This window comes from Gobio gobio (genome assembly GCF_949357685.1).
Source record: "Gobio gobio genome assembly, chromosome: 4".
Classification (NCBI taxonomy): domain Eukaryota; kingdom Metazoa; phylum Chordata; class Actinopteri; order Cypriniformes; family Gobionidae; genus Gobio; species Gobio gobio.
The window spans coordinates 64,009,708-64,026,668 of NC_137100.1; the positions used below are offsets into that span (position 1 = coordinate 64,009,708).

Consider the following 16,961-nt stretch of genomic DNA (forward strand, 5'->3'; position numbering starts at 1 on the left):
GACGTGATTGGTTACAACATGTTTGTGATGTCAGAAACACAGGCGATTTCAAACCGTGTTTTTGAGACTGTCTTTGGTTCACTGCAGTTTTAAGGAGTAAATACTCAGAAATGGTGTTGACCAAGTGGCAACCTCCTGCAGTTTCTCTTGAAGCCAATACGGAAGTGACTTAAACTGTAATTCATCGACTGGCCACTAGAGACAGACTCCAGAAGGAGCAGAATCTCATTGAGCTCATGTTAAAATGCCCAACTTTACAGCAGAAGAACACATGTTTACAGTCTGGTACAAACTGTGGTTTTGGTCTATACGGCTAATGTTGCCCTTCATGACGACTGTGAGGGGGGTGAATTTTTTTATAACTCATTCGTTTACATTATATAAAGCCTTAAAGTTCTCCTGGAGTGACGCGCGGTGTATATTTTTTTACAGTCTATGGTGTTGACTTATGATTTTGCTCATGGTTTGTCTGATAACATTAAAAACACCACATAGACATATAAACAACATTAAAAACTTAAAAACCTTTCACCACAAGGGGACTTTAAAATCATTTTGGTAGTTGAAATAAACCTGAAATAAAATAAAATTTTATTAGATTAAAAAAAAAAAAAACTTAATCTAAATGAGAATTAGAAACATGGCAACTAAATAAGTTTATGTTGAAGTACTAAAATTACTAAAACTCAAAAAAAAATATTTAAAGCTATATAGAAATATAAAAACCTCCACAAAAATTAAATCTAAAAATAAAAGCTAAATTAATACTATAATAGTAAATAAATAATACTAAAATAACACTGATACGATGATTAATAATTACTTACCTTCATTGTAATTCTCTCATTTTAATTACAGATGTCCGTCTTTGCTGTCACAATGCACACTTACAATTCATCTCTACAAAATACTTTAATTACACTGTTGAAATAAGCAAATCTCAAAATAAATATATCTATTTTTATTACAATAAATGATGATGCTGAAATGCCTAAAATCTCTAGAATTTAAAATGTAGTTTATAGTGTTTCGAAACCATTGATCAGTTATTGGCATTATCATAATAAACATACTCGGCTTATCAGTCCTAGATATCAGTGCATCCCTAATAACTCCCTGCTCTTGTTTTTCCCTGTCTACCAATCAGCAGTGCCCATTTCACCAATCTGAAGAATATGTCAAGGTGACCGTGTGTCTGTTAGCATTGGTCTTTAGCTCTTTCTGACCGACGCTGCTTACCTAGAGCTCCTCTACGGGCTTTGTGTTCACTAAGACTGATCTGAGCTAAGCATTTCATGAACAAGGATTACACTTTTCATCCTTGAGTATCTCCATACATTACCTAAGATTATAGCAATATTAATTAGCGCTCAATTAAAAGAATGCATTTTAAATTCTCGTGTGATCCTTATTTATGGACTGTCTGTTCTTCTGAGGGGTTTTCTGTTACTAAACTGAGTGCTCTTGTATTGATTACAGATTTTGCATGTGCCACTTGTGTTACTGAACGTAGAATAATATAAATAGAATATCTATATGATATATTTCTGTCTAATGATTCTGACCAAAAATTCAACCTGTACTTAACGTCTTTGCTATTACCTCCCTCTTTGAAACTTTGTGTTCCAAATGCTGACCTAAATTAGTTGTGCAACTTTCAATTCAACGTAATACTAAATATAAAGTTGCTTTTCCATGCTCACATCCTTATGACTGTGGTGAGTAAGCATTCGCCTGAAATCACCGCTTTTATGCATTTCTCATCAGTCATTCCATTACGACAAACAAAGTGCACCGAACTACATCAATTTTGCATGTATTTACACCTGTCATGCATTGGTACTAAACCATCTGGTTCGATGCTAAGTATCTTGAGATAATGCTCAGTCTTTTAGGACGTCCCCAGTTGGCCTTTTGTCTGGGTTGTCCTTCACCGGCCAGCTGTTCTTTTGCTAATATGCGAGATCTTGCATATGGCTAATGGAGGAAGGGACAAGCTCAGTGCAAAGGGCTTAATCATTCCTTAATCATGCTTAAATAAATAAAAAATACACTTATTTGTGCACTTTGTTGAATTCTATATCAAGTAAACAACAAAATACACAATCAATTGCCATTCATAGTCTGCACAGGCATTATTGTTCAAATTATCAAGCCGTTTTGGTGTGTTTTTGTTGCATTTAACTTTTTGAGTAGCATTGCATCACTTGTGCTACTGTGGCTAACATGTTACGCATTGCTTTTTCCATGATTTTTTCCAGATTTTCCATTAGATTTTCCGGTCCTGCTTTATATTAGGTGTCTTTAACTACTACAGTTGTGGCCAGAATTATTGCCATCCCTGGTAAATATGATCATAGGCGGCTTTAAAAATAAATCTGTATTGTTGATCCTCTTGATTTTGAATTAAAAAAATTAGCAAAAATCTAACCTTTCTTCGAAGTTAAAGAATTGAAAGAGGTGGGCGAATCACATTATGAAATAAATGCTTTTCTCCAAAACACGTTGGCCATAATTATTGGCACCCCTAGAATTGATTTATGAGTGAAATATCTCTGAAGTATTTCCATTCATATTTCCATTATTTTAGCACACCAGGGTGACTAGGAACATGAAATTATCCAGCCATGACTTCCTGTTCCACAGGAGTATAAATATGAAGAAACACAAAGACCAAATTCCCTTAATGATCAGTAAAGAATATAGTTCTGGGTCCGTATTCGTATTATAGAGTTCTCCTAAATTGCAATTAAGAGTTTTCTCTTAAAACCTATTCCCAAAGCTGCTGAGACCAACTTTTACTAAGGAATAGATAGAAGTCTTAAGCTAAGAGTAAGGGCGGGGTTGACCTCGTTGCTATGGATGATGTCATCACGCTTCCTAACTATGACCACAGTGATTGGCTGATAGGGGAGGGGTCTCTGTCAATTATTTAAATGTTGTGGAATGAGGTATCATGTTACCATATTCAAATAAAGGTTTTAAAATAATTGTTTTTCGATCCCCTCGGATACCACGCCAAATAGGCTTATTTTACTCTTTTACTCTATCCAATCATTTGCGAACAGTTTACTTATTTAATAAACAAATGTAATTTTTGGCATTTTTGCATTTTTTATTATGATAGATGATTATTATGAATAACCTCTTGACTACTCCTAACGTTTCACAGATTTAGGAGCTAGTTTTAGCGCTAAAATACTTTGTAAAATACTCTTAGAGCAAAAATTTTGGAGTCCTAAAATTATTACTGACACCCATTATTTTTAAGAGTTTCTCCTAAATCGGCAAGTTAGGAGCTACTTTTAGCCTTAAGATGTTTTGTGAATACGGCCCCTGATGTGCAGCAAAAGATTGTTGAGCTTCACAAAATAGAAAGTGGCTGTTGGAAAACAGCTAAAGCATTGAAAATCCCCATTTCCACCATCAGGACAATAATTAAGAAGTTCCAGTCAACTAAAGATGTTCTGAATCTGTCTGGAAGAGGACGTCCATATCGTCCTAATGCATAGCGAGGAGGAGAGTTTATTGGACAAAGACTCTCCAAGATCACAGATGGAGAATCGCAGAGATTAGTTGAGTCTTGGGGTCAGAAAGCATAAAAACAATTGATCAAACAACTCCTACATCACCACATGTTGTTTGGGAGGGTTTCAAGAAAAATCCTCCTCGCTCATCCAGAAACAAACTCCAGCAGATTCAGTGTCAGACGGGACCTGGTTCTGTGGTCAGATGAAACTAAAAGAAGAGCTTTTTGGCCGCAAACACACCAGATGGGATTAAAAGCACCCCATGCCCACGGTTAAATATACCACTGGATCTTTAATGTTGTGGGCCTATTTTTTTGTTGGAGGTCCTGGACATCATCTTCAGACACATGGAATCATGCATTCTAGCAAATACAAACAGATAAAAATCAAAACCTGACGCCCTCTGATAGAGATCTTATAAAGGGTCGTGGTTGGATCTTTCATCAGGACAACGATCCAAAACAAACATCAAAATCAACACACAAATGTGTGACTGAGCACAAAATGAAGCTTCTGCCATGACCATCCCAGTCCCTGACCTGAACCCTTTAGAGAATGAGTGATGAACTGAAGAGAAGAGCTGTGAATCTGAAGGATCTGGAGAGATTATGAATGGAGGAATGGTCTCTGATCGCCAAATTGATCAGGCATTATAGAAGAAGACTCAGAACTTATCTTGGCAAAAGGATGTTGCAAAAAGTATTTAATAAAAGGATGCCAATAACTATGTCCATAATATGACTTCCCCCCCCACTTCCAATTATTTTGCTTCAATGTAAGGTTAGATTTTTGTGGATTGTTTGAATGAAAGTTCAAAAGGATAAACAATACAGATTTATTTTTACAGCCATCTTTGATCACATTTTTCAAGAATGCCAATAATTCTGTCCACAACTGTACATTGTACTTGTTTTTTGATGTAAGTACATAAGTATTTAAAGACACCTAATATAAAATGCGTCCAATTTTCCATAGTGTTTTCCCACCACCATCATAAACAGTAGGGTTGGGTTGAAAATATAAATTTCTCGATTTTAATTGATTCTCATTTTGATTAACCGATACCGATTCCTAAATCCCAAGAATCAATCTTTTGTGCTGCATAAAAAAAAAATCGAACTTAATCAAACATTATGTGTAGTGCTTGCCATCCAATAAATTGCAATAAGTTGGGCGCTTTGTTGCTTTTGAGTTGGAACAAAGTCTTAGGTCTCCAATTATGTCAATTTTACTACCAAATTCAAACAATAAATACAATTTTGTTGCTCTATAAAGTGGCGTAACATTGCTGTTGCAGCCTCAGATCAAACGGCAGGTCTGTTTTACTACTAGTTATAGCACAGAATAAAGATGAACATCAGAAGGTATGTTGAAAGTTATAGTTCAACTTTCTGAAGTGTATCATGTACATTTAACTGTTTGTATACACTCAGTTGTTAATTTTAGTCTAATATTAATGTACTGACTAACAGGGTTCCCTGTATAGTTTTCAGCATTAGATTTAGTTTCTCCTGGAGAAAAATTTACACTGTACCCGCCAAATGAATCAATATCAAATCTTATTGGGATCTGAACTGAATCGCAAGTTTGTGAAAATGAATCGAATTGTGAAATTTGTGTCAATGCCCAGCCCTAACAAACAGGGACATGCTGTGTTTGATAACTAACTGAGTCCTCTTCTCTTCTCTTCTCTTCTCTTCTCTTCTCTTCTCTTCTCTTCTCTTCTCTTCTCTTCTCTTCTCTTCTCTTCTCTTCTCTTCTCTTCTCTTCTCTTCTCTTCTCTTCTCTTCTCTTCTCTTCTCTTCTCTTCTCTTCTCTTCTCTTCTCTTCTCTTCTCTTCTCTTCTCTTCTCCGTGTGCTGTGGGGTCAGGAGTTTGTGTTTGCATATGTTTTGATGATTTATTGTTGCGCTCCAACCATCTGATGTGTTTGCGTTGTATGTATGTATGTGTGTATGTATGTGTAGTTGACCGTCTGTGTCTCTGTGATGATTTCAGAAGTGGAACTCCGTCTCCTAAACGAACGTCAGTGAGCCGCTCACCGGCCACCAGAGGAGCCAGGGATCGCTTCACCGGAGAGTCCTACACAGTACTGGGTACCAGAATAGCCTTAGAAATCTTGAGGTGTTTCAGTCTACACTGCCATCCAAAAGTCTGGAATAGTTTTGGATGAAGTTTCTTGCTGCTTATCTTCACCAATTTCAAGTGAACTGTTCCTTTCCGTGTCTTAAAGAGGACCTATTATGCCATTTCACAAAGTCTTGTTTTCGGCTCTACTAGGACAGGTTTTCATGCTTGAACATTCAAAAAAACACATTATTCTCCACTGTTGCAGCTCCTCTCTTCCCGGTCTGGCAGTAACGCTCTGTTTAGTTCTTGTCTCTATGAAGCCCCTTCTTCTGAAAAGCACAATGCGCTCTGATTGGCCAGCTGGACCAGTGTGTTGTGATTGGTCAAGTGTGTTTGGGAAATGCCCCGCCCCTTACCATAGCCACCAGTTTCAACACACTACTAACTAACTCAATCAGGCCACATGCGGGAACTGTATCAATGACAGCGCATATACATTAGCCCAGCACTAACGTGAATGACTGATGTAACATTAAATCTTGCTCCATCCTTTATCTTTACTCATAGTAGTAAGAACGACAGAAAATCTGCATGAACAGACTCAGTTTTAGGTAATAGTGGCCCACAGCTGATCAGCAGAAGTATTTTAGTAAGACAGTAATAATGTGAGTTAGCTGGAGACCTACACAATATAAAACACAAAACTACGTATATTGAACACCCGGTAGAAAATATATACATCAATAATTATTCATACTTACAGGTTGTGATTCTGAGGAGCTGGTCCAAATCAAATCTAAGCGTTTCGCGAATCCCGCGTTGAACTCTGAGATTTGAGAAGCAGTCGTCAGTGAAATTATGTGTTTGTGGGCAGGTCAAGTTGTTCGCAGACGAACGACGTACAACACAGGCGGGAATTATGCAAATGCCTTTTCTATTGACGTAGAACTGTCATGCAGTGAGATTCGAAACACAAACGACTCGTATAGACGGTTCAGAGTCGATTCTTTCTTTTGGGATAAAAACTTTATTTATCGTGCACTTTAGACTTTACAACTTTGCAGAACGTTTACATTCACGAACAGCGATATTACACACTGCATGAAAGGGAATATTCCAAAAACCATAATAGGGGCACTTTAAATGAGGAATATTGTGACGTGTTCGTTCCCGGAAGAAAACTCAGGACTACAATGGAGGGAGTTCAGAAACACTGATATAGAGAATAACTTAACACACTAAAGAAAGATGAGCATGGTAAAAGCATAATTGTTCCTCTTTATACATTTGAGTTTAAAAGACAATCAGTAATTTTATCGATTTATCTGAACTGACACAATTGGATGCAAACAAACTTAAAAAGAACTGAGCTGAAGAACCACACTATAGTCTTCAGCTTGATTGCTGCATTTCAATTGGTTTCATAATGGATGGACTTTCAAACATTGACAGTTATTGAACTGAATAATGACACTGTCAGGGTTTGGGTGAAGGGAAGAAGCAATGACTCAATTGCAGGAGAAATTAGCATTTTATTAAGAATAAGATAAAAAATAAACAGAAACAACCCCAAGGGGAAAGACTTGACACGACACAAGGAGCAGGAACACACAAAGCACATGCAACAGGAACAAACGACAACGATCCAGTACGGGACTGCAAACAAGTTGAATAAATAGGGAAGCAAACAAAAGAGGGTAACGAGGGGAGACAGGTGGGGCAATTTAACCAATAATCAGATAACAAGATGGGCGGGGTTAGACAATAGGCTTGTTCGACTTCACCCAGCGATGCGCAGACCGATCGGCGGCTGACACAGCTGTTCCACGATTGGCCAGATTCACCGCATGACAGCGATCACGTGTGTTTCGTGTTTATTCTAGAACCTTCAGTTCCACTAATGCTCACAAATCTGTTTTTTGTAACAGTAAAACCTCCTTTCATGTAGTCGCAATCTTATATTGTCATGTTTTATCAAAATATAGATAGTGTAGGCTTATATGTTGAACTTTATTCTTGTACAAACACACGCTGAGTAAAGTATTACATGACAATAATGACTCTGAAACGTGGGCGTCACTAGGCCCTTTTTAGGGGGGCTTCAGCCCCCCCCTAAACTTCTGTCCAGCCCCCCAAAAAAAATATGTGATGGTGGGAGGCTTCGGTTTCGTCCCGTCTTTTAATCTGCGCTAATCCGCGTGTTCTTCAATCCGTAGCGGCGTCGAATAGAGCGCACGTGAGAAGCAGAGGTGTGTGCGTTGTTCTGAGCTCTCATTGGTCTGTCACCGCTCGTCAATGTCAAAATATTTGAGAAAACCAATCAAATCAGAGTAGGCGGGCTTTATGTTCACAGAAGCTGCTGAGGCCAAGCGCGAATTTTAGCAGCGCGACTCAACGTCAAGTGCGAGATATGAAGCTAAACTAAACGTTTCATATTTGACATCTGCTTCTTTAAGTCCGAAATGTTAAACAAATGACAAGCAAATTAATAAACTTTTGTCTAATTTTGCCATTTTGATTTGAAATAGGCCTATGTAATGTCATTTATAATATAATTAACAAACAAGAAATATTAACAAAGTAATATTAGTAATAAATGTGTGCGTATTGTAAATGAATAATTCCATGTGTAGCTCTCAGTAAATAAAAAAGCTCAACTTTTTTCAGCCTGCATAAGATTAGTAATGAATGTGTGCATATTGTAGATCATAGAAATCTACATTCTCGAGGGGCCATGCCCCTGAACCCCCCTAAAATCACATTTGGGATCTTAGTGATTATAAACCTGCCTACATTGTTTGATTAAGGGATGTAGAATATGGTCATGCAGAATAAGGCATTCATATTTGCTTTATAAGTATAAGTAATAATAAAAAGCCAATATCCTAATATGCATACTAATAAGCTACTAGTTAGTAGTGAGAATTGGACCCTAAACTAAAGGTTTTTTTTTTCATACCCTTACTGTGGGCTGAGCCCCCCTAAAATGAAAATCCTAGAATCGCCCCTGCTCTGAAACATCTGTGTATCGCCAAATATTGCATTTATTACACTTAATAAATAAAATATGCAAACACAGCGCTAGCGTCCCTATGGGAAGCAGAAAGTCAAGTACAGGAGTGTCAGGGCTCTGTCACAAAACCAAGAATAAACTAGACCGAAGTGACAGAACCCTGACAGACGCTTGTATAGCTGCTTTACAGCTGAAATTAAATGTAAAATTGATTAATTTTGCTCCATTAACACTATTATTTTCCTGTTTATTAATGCAAAGCTTTGAAACAGTCAGTATTGTACTAAGCTCTATACAAATGAATCTGACTTGACTTGAAAACTACAATTACTACACATCTACACAAACGTGTTGGCTGGAATAGCGTCACTTTATTGACATTGTAATAATCTGAAGATGCTGTTTTAATTAGACTCATATGTTTGTCTGTAGGCGACACGAGTATAGAGTCTGGGCAGCATTACTGGGAAGTGAAGCCTCAGAAAGACTGCAAGTCCTACAGCGTTGGTTTGGCCTACAGAAACCTCGGGAAATTCGATCAGTTGGGGAAGACCAACAACACCTGGTGTATCCACGTCAACAACTGGCTGCAGAACTCATTTGCGGCCAAGCACAACAACAAGGCGAAGAATTTGGATGTGCCGGTACCTGACAGCATAGGAGTCTACTGTGACTTTGACCGGGGTAATGTACAAAATCTGATAACTTTACTGTATGTACTAAGTTTATTATGAAAGATTGAATTGTTTCAATGGCTCACGCTTGCTTCCGTTATCCATGGTTTCTGTGTTATTATGGGTAGTTTATTTGAGTGTACGTTCATGTCATGCACAGTCTACAGGGAACATTATAGCCCACCCTCAGGTTTCTCACTCGTGCAATGAGACACCTCCAGATCGAGTTTCAGCCACTTCCATTCATGCTTTCTGTGAGCTGGTTCCTGTATCACCTGAATAACTGCGGCATGTTAATGTGACTTCTGATATTTATTAAAGGCTGTGTGTGTTTTTTTGTTTTTCAGGCCAACTTGCTTTCTATAATGCTGAAAACAAACAATTACTCCACACTTTTAAGATGAAGTTCACCCAACCTGTTGTTCCAGCTTTCATGGTGAGTTTGGAGTACAAACACCATGCAAATACGGGTTATTCTAATGCAAACCATGCACATGAAATATTATGAATAAAAAGATGATGTTTTTAATCAAATCAGGCAACAGAAAAGACAATAAATACAAAATGACACAGCAAGTGTTTAGTCATTATCTTGATTGTTTACAAATGATAAAAGCTTGCGATAGTATTCTTTTAAAAGTGTTATCACATAAACACTTAATCTTTGAGGTAATGACATTAAAGAAAATCATGAAGCATTCAGAATTATGCAAAATGTATTTATGCATGCTGTTTAAAAGCAACAGTGGTTACATTTAATTTGTTGGTGTAAATATAGGGTAGAGTGGGGGAAACGCCCCCCTTAAGGACTGTGTAACTTTTTCTGTGAAACAAAAGTGTGTCTAGAATAATTATCCTAGTTTTCAGTGACAATGACAAATTATAAATCAAGTATGAAAATGTCCAGCTGTCTGATCGTCCTCCATCCCCTATATAGTGCACTGTCTGATCGTCCCTTATCCCCTATATAGAGCACTGTCTGATCGTTTCCTATCCCCTATATAGTGCACTGTCTGATCGTCCCTTATCCCCTATATAGAGCACTGTCTAATCGTTCCCTACCCCCTATATAGTGCACTGTCTGATCTTTCCCTATCCCCTATATAGTGCACTGATCATTCCCCATCCCCTATATAGCGCACTGTCTGATCATTCCTATCCCCTATATAGTGCGCTGTCTGATCATTCCCTACCCCCTATATAGTGCACTGTCTGATCGTTCCCTATCCCCTATATAGAGCACTGTCTGATCGTTCCCTATCCCCTATATAGAGCACTGTCTGATCGTTCCCTATCCCCTATATAGAGCACTGTCTGATCTTTCCCTATCCCCTATATAGTGCACTGTCTGATTGTTCCCCATCCCTTATATAGTGCACTGTCTGATCGTTCCCTATCCCCTATATAGTGCACTGTCTGATCGTTCCCTATCCCCTATATAGAGCACAGTCTGATCGTTCCCGATCCCCTATATAGAGCAGTCTGATCGTTCCCTATCCCCTATATAGAGCACAGTCTGATCGTTCCGATCCCCTATATAGAGCACAGTCTGGTCGTTCCCGATCCCCTATATAGAGCACAGTCTGATCGTTCCCTATCCCCTATATAGAGCACAGTCTGATCATTCCCTATATAGAGCACCGTCTGATCGTTCCCGATCCCCTATATAGATCACAGTCTGATCGTTCCCGATCCCCTATATAGAGCACAGTCTGATCATTCCCTATCCCCTATATAGAGCACAGTCTGATCGTTCCCGATCCCCTATATAGAGCACAGTCTGATTGTTCCCTATCCCCTATATAGTGCACAGTCTGATCGTTCCCGATCCCCTATATAGAGCACAGTCTGATCATTCCCTATCCCCTATATAGAGCACAGTCTGATCATTCCCTATCCCCTATATAGAGCACAGTCTGATCGTTCCCGATCCCCTATATAGTGCACAGTCTGATCGTCCCTTATCCCCTATATAGAGCACAGTCTGATCGTTCCCGATCCCCTATATAGAGCACAGTCTGATCGTTCCCGATCCCCTATATAGAGCACAGTCTGATCGTCCCTTATCCCCTATATAGTGCACAGTCTGATCGTCCCTTATCCCATATATAGTGCACAGTCTGATCGTCCCTTATCCCCTATATAGAGCACAGTCTGATCGTTCCCTATCCCCTATATAGAGCACAGTCTGATCATTCCCTATATAGTGCACAGTCTGATCGTCCCTTATCCCCTATATAGAGCACCGTCTGATCGTTCCCTATCCCCTATATAGAGCACAGTCTGATCGTTCCCTATCCCCTATATAGAGCACAGTCTGATCATTCCCTATATAGAGCACAGTCTGATCGTTCCCTATCCCCTATATAGAGCACAGTCTGATCATTCCCTATATAGAGCACAGTCTGATTGTTCCCTATATAGAGCACAGTCTGATCGTTCCCGATCCCCTATATAGATCACAGTCTGATCGTTCCCGATCCCCTATATAGATCACAGTCTGATCGTTCCCGATCCCCTATATAGATCAGAGTCTGATCATTCCCTATCCCCTATATAGATCACAGTCTGATCGTTCCCGATCCCCTATATAGAGCACAGTCTGATCGTTCCCGATCCCCTATATAGATCACAGTCTGATCGTTCCCGATCCCCTATATAGATCACAGTCTGATCGTTCCCTATCCCCTATATAGAGCACAGTCTGATCATTCCCTATATAGAGCACCGTCTGATCGTTCCCGATCCCCTATATAGATCACAGTCTGATCGTTCCCGATCCCCTATATAGATCACAGTCTGATCGTTCCCGATCCCCTATATAGATCACAGTCTGATCATTCCCTATCCCCTATATAGAGCACAGTCTGATCGTTCCCTATCCCCTATATAGATCACAGTCTGATCGTTCCCGATCCCCTATATAGATCACAGTCTGATCATTCCCTATCCCCTATATAGAGCACAGTCTGATCGTTCCCTATCCCCTATATAGAGCACAGTCTGATCGTTCCCTATCCCCTATATAGAGCACTGTCTGATCGTTCCCGATCCCCTATATAGAGCACAGTCTGATCGTTCCCGATCCCCTATATAGAGCACAGTCTGATCATTCCCTATCCCCTATATAGTGCACAGTCTGATCGTCCCTTATCCCCTATATAGTGCACAGTCTGATCGTCCCTTATCCCCTATATAGTGCACAGTCTGATCGTCCCTTATCCCATATATAGAGCACAGTCTGATCATTCCCTATCCCCTATATAGTGCACAGTCTGATCGTCCCTTATCCCCTATATAGTGCACAGTCTGATCGTCCCTTATCCCATATATAGAGCACAGTCTGATCGTCCCTTATCCCCTATATAGTGCACAGTCTGATCGTCCCTTATCCCATATATAGAGCACAGTCTGATCATTCCCTATCCCCTATATAGTGCACAGTCTGATCGTCCCTTATCCCCTATATAGTGCACAGTCTGATCGTCCCTTATCCCATATATAGAGCACAGTCTGATCATTCCCTATCCCCTATATAGTGCACAGTCTGATCGTTCCCTATCCCCTATATAGAGCACAGTCTGATCATTCCCTATATAGAGCACAGTCTGATTGTTCCCTATATAGAGCACAGTCTGATCGTTCCCTATCCCCTATATAGAGCACAGTCTGATCATTCCCTATATAGAGCACCGTCTGATCGTTCCCGATCCCCTATATAGATCACAGTCTGATCGTTCCCGATCCCCTATATAGATCACAGTCTGATCGTTCCCGATCCCCTATATAGATCACAGTCTGATCATTCCCTATCCCCTATATAGAGCACAGTCTGATCGTTCCCTATCCCCTATATAGATCACAGTCTGATCGTTCCCGATCCCCTATATAGATCACAGTCTGATCATTCCCTATCCCCTATATAGAGCACAGTCTGATCGTTCCCTATCCCCTATATAGAGCACAGTCTGATCGTTCCCGATCCCCTATATAGAGCACAGTCTGATCGTTCCCGATCCCCTATATAGAGCACAGTCTGATCGTCCCTTATCCCCTATATAGAGCACAGTCTGGTCGTTCCCGATCCCCTATATAGTGCACAGTCTGATCGTCCCTTATCCCCTATATAGTGCACAGTCTGATCGTCCCTTATCCCCTATATAGTGCACAGTCTGATCGTCCCTTATCCCCTATATAGTGCACAGTCTGATCGTCCCTTATCCCATATATAGAGCACAGTCTGATCATTCCCTATCCCCTATATAGTGCACAGTCTGATCGTCCCTTATCCCCTATATAGTGCACAGTCTGATCGTCCCTTATCCCATATATAGAGCACAGTCTGATCGTCCCTTATCCCCTATATAGTGCACAGTCTGATCGTCCCTTATCCCATATATAGAGCACAGTCTGATCATTCCCTATCCCCTATATAGTGCACAGTCTGATCGTCCCTTATCCCCTATATAGTGCACAGTCTGATCGTCCCTTATCCCCTATATAGTGCATAGTCTGATCGTCCCTTATCCCCTATATAGTGCACAGTCTGATCGTCCCTTATCCCATATATAGAGCACAGTCTGATCATTCCCTATCCCCTATATAGTGCACAGTCTGATCGTCCCTTATCCCCTATATAGAGCACAGTCTGATCATTCCCTATCCCCTATATAGAGCACAGTCTGATCGTTCCCGATCCCCTATATAGTGCACAGTCTGATCGTCCCTTATCCCATATATAGTGCACAGTCTGATCATTCCCTATCCCCTATATAGTGCACTGTCTGATCGTTCCCGATCCCCTATATAGTGCACTGTCTGATCGTCCCTTATCCCCTATATAGAGCACAGTCTGATCATTCCCTATCCCCTATATAGTGCACAGTCTGATCGTCCCTTATCCCCTATATAGAGCACAGTCTGATCATTCCCTATCCCCTATATAGAGCACAGTCTGATCGTTCCCGATCCCCTATATAGTGCACAGTCTGATCGTCCCTTATCCCATATATAGTGCACAGTCTGATCATTCCCTATCCCCTATATAGTGCACTGTCTGATCGTTCCCTATCCCCTATATAGTGCACAGTCTGATCGTCCCTTATCCCCTATATAGAGCACAGTCTGATCATTCCCTATCCCCTATATAGTGCACAGTCTGATCGTCCCTTATCCCCTATATAGTGCACAGTCTGATCGTCCCTTATCCCATATATAGTGCACAGTCTGATCCCTATCCCCTATATAGTGCACTGTGCCGTTCACCATGGAGAAAATAGTACATGTGTTAACCGATCTCGGCTTCAGCGTCTGTTTTTAATGTAGGGGGCGGGGCTTCAGCGAATCCGCCATGGCGCGAGCACAACTATCTTTTAAAGGGAATGGGAGATGAGACTCTGATTGGTTTATTGCACGTTACGCCCAAAATGACTAATTAAAGGGTTAGATCACCCAAAAATGAAAATTCTGTCATTAATTCCTCACCCTCATGTCGTTCGACACCCGTCAGACCTCCGTTCATCTTCAGAACACAAATGAAGATATTTTAGTGTAAAGCTGATGCTGAGAAGAGGCATGAAATCACTCTCACGGACCTTTTCCTGGACTGCCCCCACCTGGTGGAATAACCTGCCTATCTCAATTCGAGCCGCCGAGTCTGTAGCCATTTTCAAAAAACGGCTAAAGACACGTCTTTTCCAGCAGCACCTAACCAATCAAGAATAGCACTTAACATTCCATTCGATTCATTTTCTGTCTGTCTAATTTATTTAAAAAAAAAAAAAAAAAAAAAAAAAAGAAAAAAAAAAAAAAAAAAAAAAAAAAAAAAAGTTGTGTGTTCTGTGTTAGATTAACTGAGACTTGTTACAGCACTTGCATACTGTAGCCCTTGACCGTTCTAGTTGCTTCTATTGCTCTCATTTGTAAGTCGCTTTGGATAAAAGCGTCTGCTAAATGACTAAATGTAAATGTAAATGAGAAAGGCTTCAGATAGGCCTCCATTGGCATTCAGTACATTTACACTCACAAGACCCATAAAAGGCACTAAAAACGTCGTTACAAAGTCCATCTCACCACAGTGACTCTACAATAATTTTACGATGCAACGACAATAGTTTTTGTGCGAAAAAAAATCAAAATAACGACTTTATTCAACCTCTTCTTGTCTTCCGTGTGTGTCTCCACGACGCATGCGCGAGAATATGACGCAGATCCGGCGTTCGGGAATCCATGAAATGCACACTTAAGCTCCATGTGAGAACTACGCCGAGACCTAAAGCACGATCAATGTAGAATTCAACAGCTTAGACACGCGCGTCTTCCTCTGCTTGTAAACAAATCGCTTCTGGGTCATGTGTCCGAACGCCGGATCTGCGTCATATTCTCGCGCATGCGTCGTGGAGGCACACACGGAAGACAAGAACAAGTTGGATAAAGGTGTTATTTTGATTTCTTTTTGCGCACAAAAACTATTGTCGTCGCATCGTAAAATTATTGTAGAGTCACTGTGGTGAGATGGACTTTGTAATGACGTTTTAAGTGCCTTTTATGGGTCTTGTGAGTGTAAATGTACTGAATGCCAATGGAGGCCTATCTGAAGCCTTTCTCAGCATCAGCTTTACACTAAAATATCTTCATTTGTGTTCCGAAGATGAACAAAGGTCTTATGGGTGTCGAACAACATGAGGGTGAGTAATTAATGACATAATTTTCATTTTTGGGTGAACTAACCCTTTAAGAGACTAGGGACAACCCTTTTGGCCCTTGCACCGCATTTCGCAGTGTGTATGATAGGGCTGTTTGGCTAATTTCCTAATGGTGGCATGTTCAAACCCAAGAATTATGAGGTTTCTAAATTGGAGAAGTCTCTGTCCTATAGTCTGACTGCTGGTGTTTGTGTTTCAGGTGTGGTGTGGCGGTCTGACTCTCACTACAGGCCTGCAGGTTCCCAGCGCAGTAAGAAGCTTCCAGAAAACAGAGAATGGGCTGGGAGGGTCGAACAGCAGTATATCCCAGCAGGATCCCTCAGTGGCCTGCGACATCTGCTTCTACGATAAACTGCCTTCAGTGGACGGCTCCCTCCTGCCCTGAACACCTCTCCCAAAATCAGGAAAACCTCACGATAACCGGACACTCCTGCGATGGCCGAGGCGTGAAGACTCCCAGGACGAGGATTGGGAGAGGCTTTTCCCTTCACGGTCTCTCTGACAGACACTTGGAGATGTTTGCTTCAGAAGAGCTAGTCGCTTTATCAGGGAATAGTTGAGTGCACTTTCTTTTACTGATTTAGGTTGAATGATGACATTCTCATATTATTATAGTTTTGTTCTGTGTAGTGTGAGTGTGTATCTCCTTTCTGTAAATGTCCTGTAGATCATCCTTCAGTTGGTGAATTCGACTCTGGAAAGCTTTGCACAAGTGTAAAAAATGATAAAAGCTGCTTTTAATGTCCCCTCATCATGCTCATATTCTGTTATTATATCTGGATCATATTTTTGGATGTGGACTGTACGTTTCTGTTGTATAAATGTCATCCTGAGTTTGTCGTTATAATATATCATTTTTTTGACTGAAGGAAGATTTTGTGCAGAAACTAATAATCAAACCTCTGTCTGTTTCTATGTAACACTCCCTAATGAGCTTAATTCCAAACATTAAAGCTCACCAAAGACTTCAG

General features: G+C 40.3%; 1 protein-coding gene across 10 annotated transcripts in view; it reads left to right on the plus strand.

Moving 5' to 3' along the window:
- Positions 1 to 16,961, plus strand: part of fsd1l (fibronectin type III and SPRY domain containing 1-like) — an 85,430-nt gene extending 68,469 nt beyond the window's left edge. For 2 of the 10 annotated variants that reach the window (XM_079815935.1, XM_079815931.1), the window contains 5 exons: positions 5,528 to 5,625; positions 9,045 to 9,296; positions 9,634 to 9,722; positions 15,936 to 15,972; positions 16,190 to 16,959. In XM_079815935.1, coding sequence (XP_079672061.1) covers positions 5,528 to 5,625; positions 9,045 to 9,296; positions 9,634 to 9,722; positions 15,936 to 15,972; positions 16,190 to 16,341 — 628 coding nt within the window. In that variant the 3' untranslated portion in view covers positions 16,342 to 16,959. Of the gene's footprint in view, positions 1 to 1,147; positions 1,184 to 5,527; positions 5,626 to 9,044; positions 9,297 to 9,633; positions 9,723 to 15,935; positions 15,973 to 16,189 lie in introns of all 10 variants that reach the window. The other 8 variants (XM_079815928.1, XM_079815934.1, XM_079815932.1 and 5 more) reach the window with 6 other exon arrangements.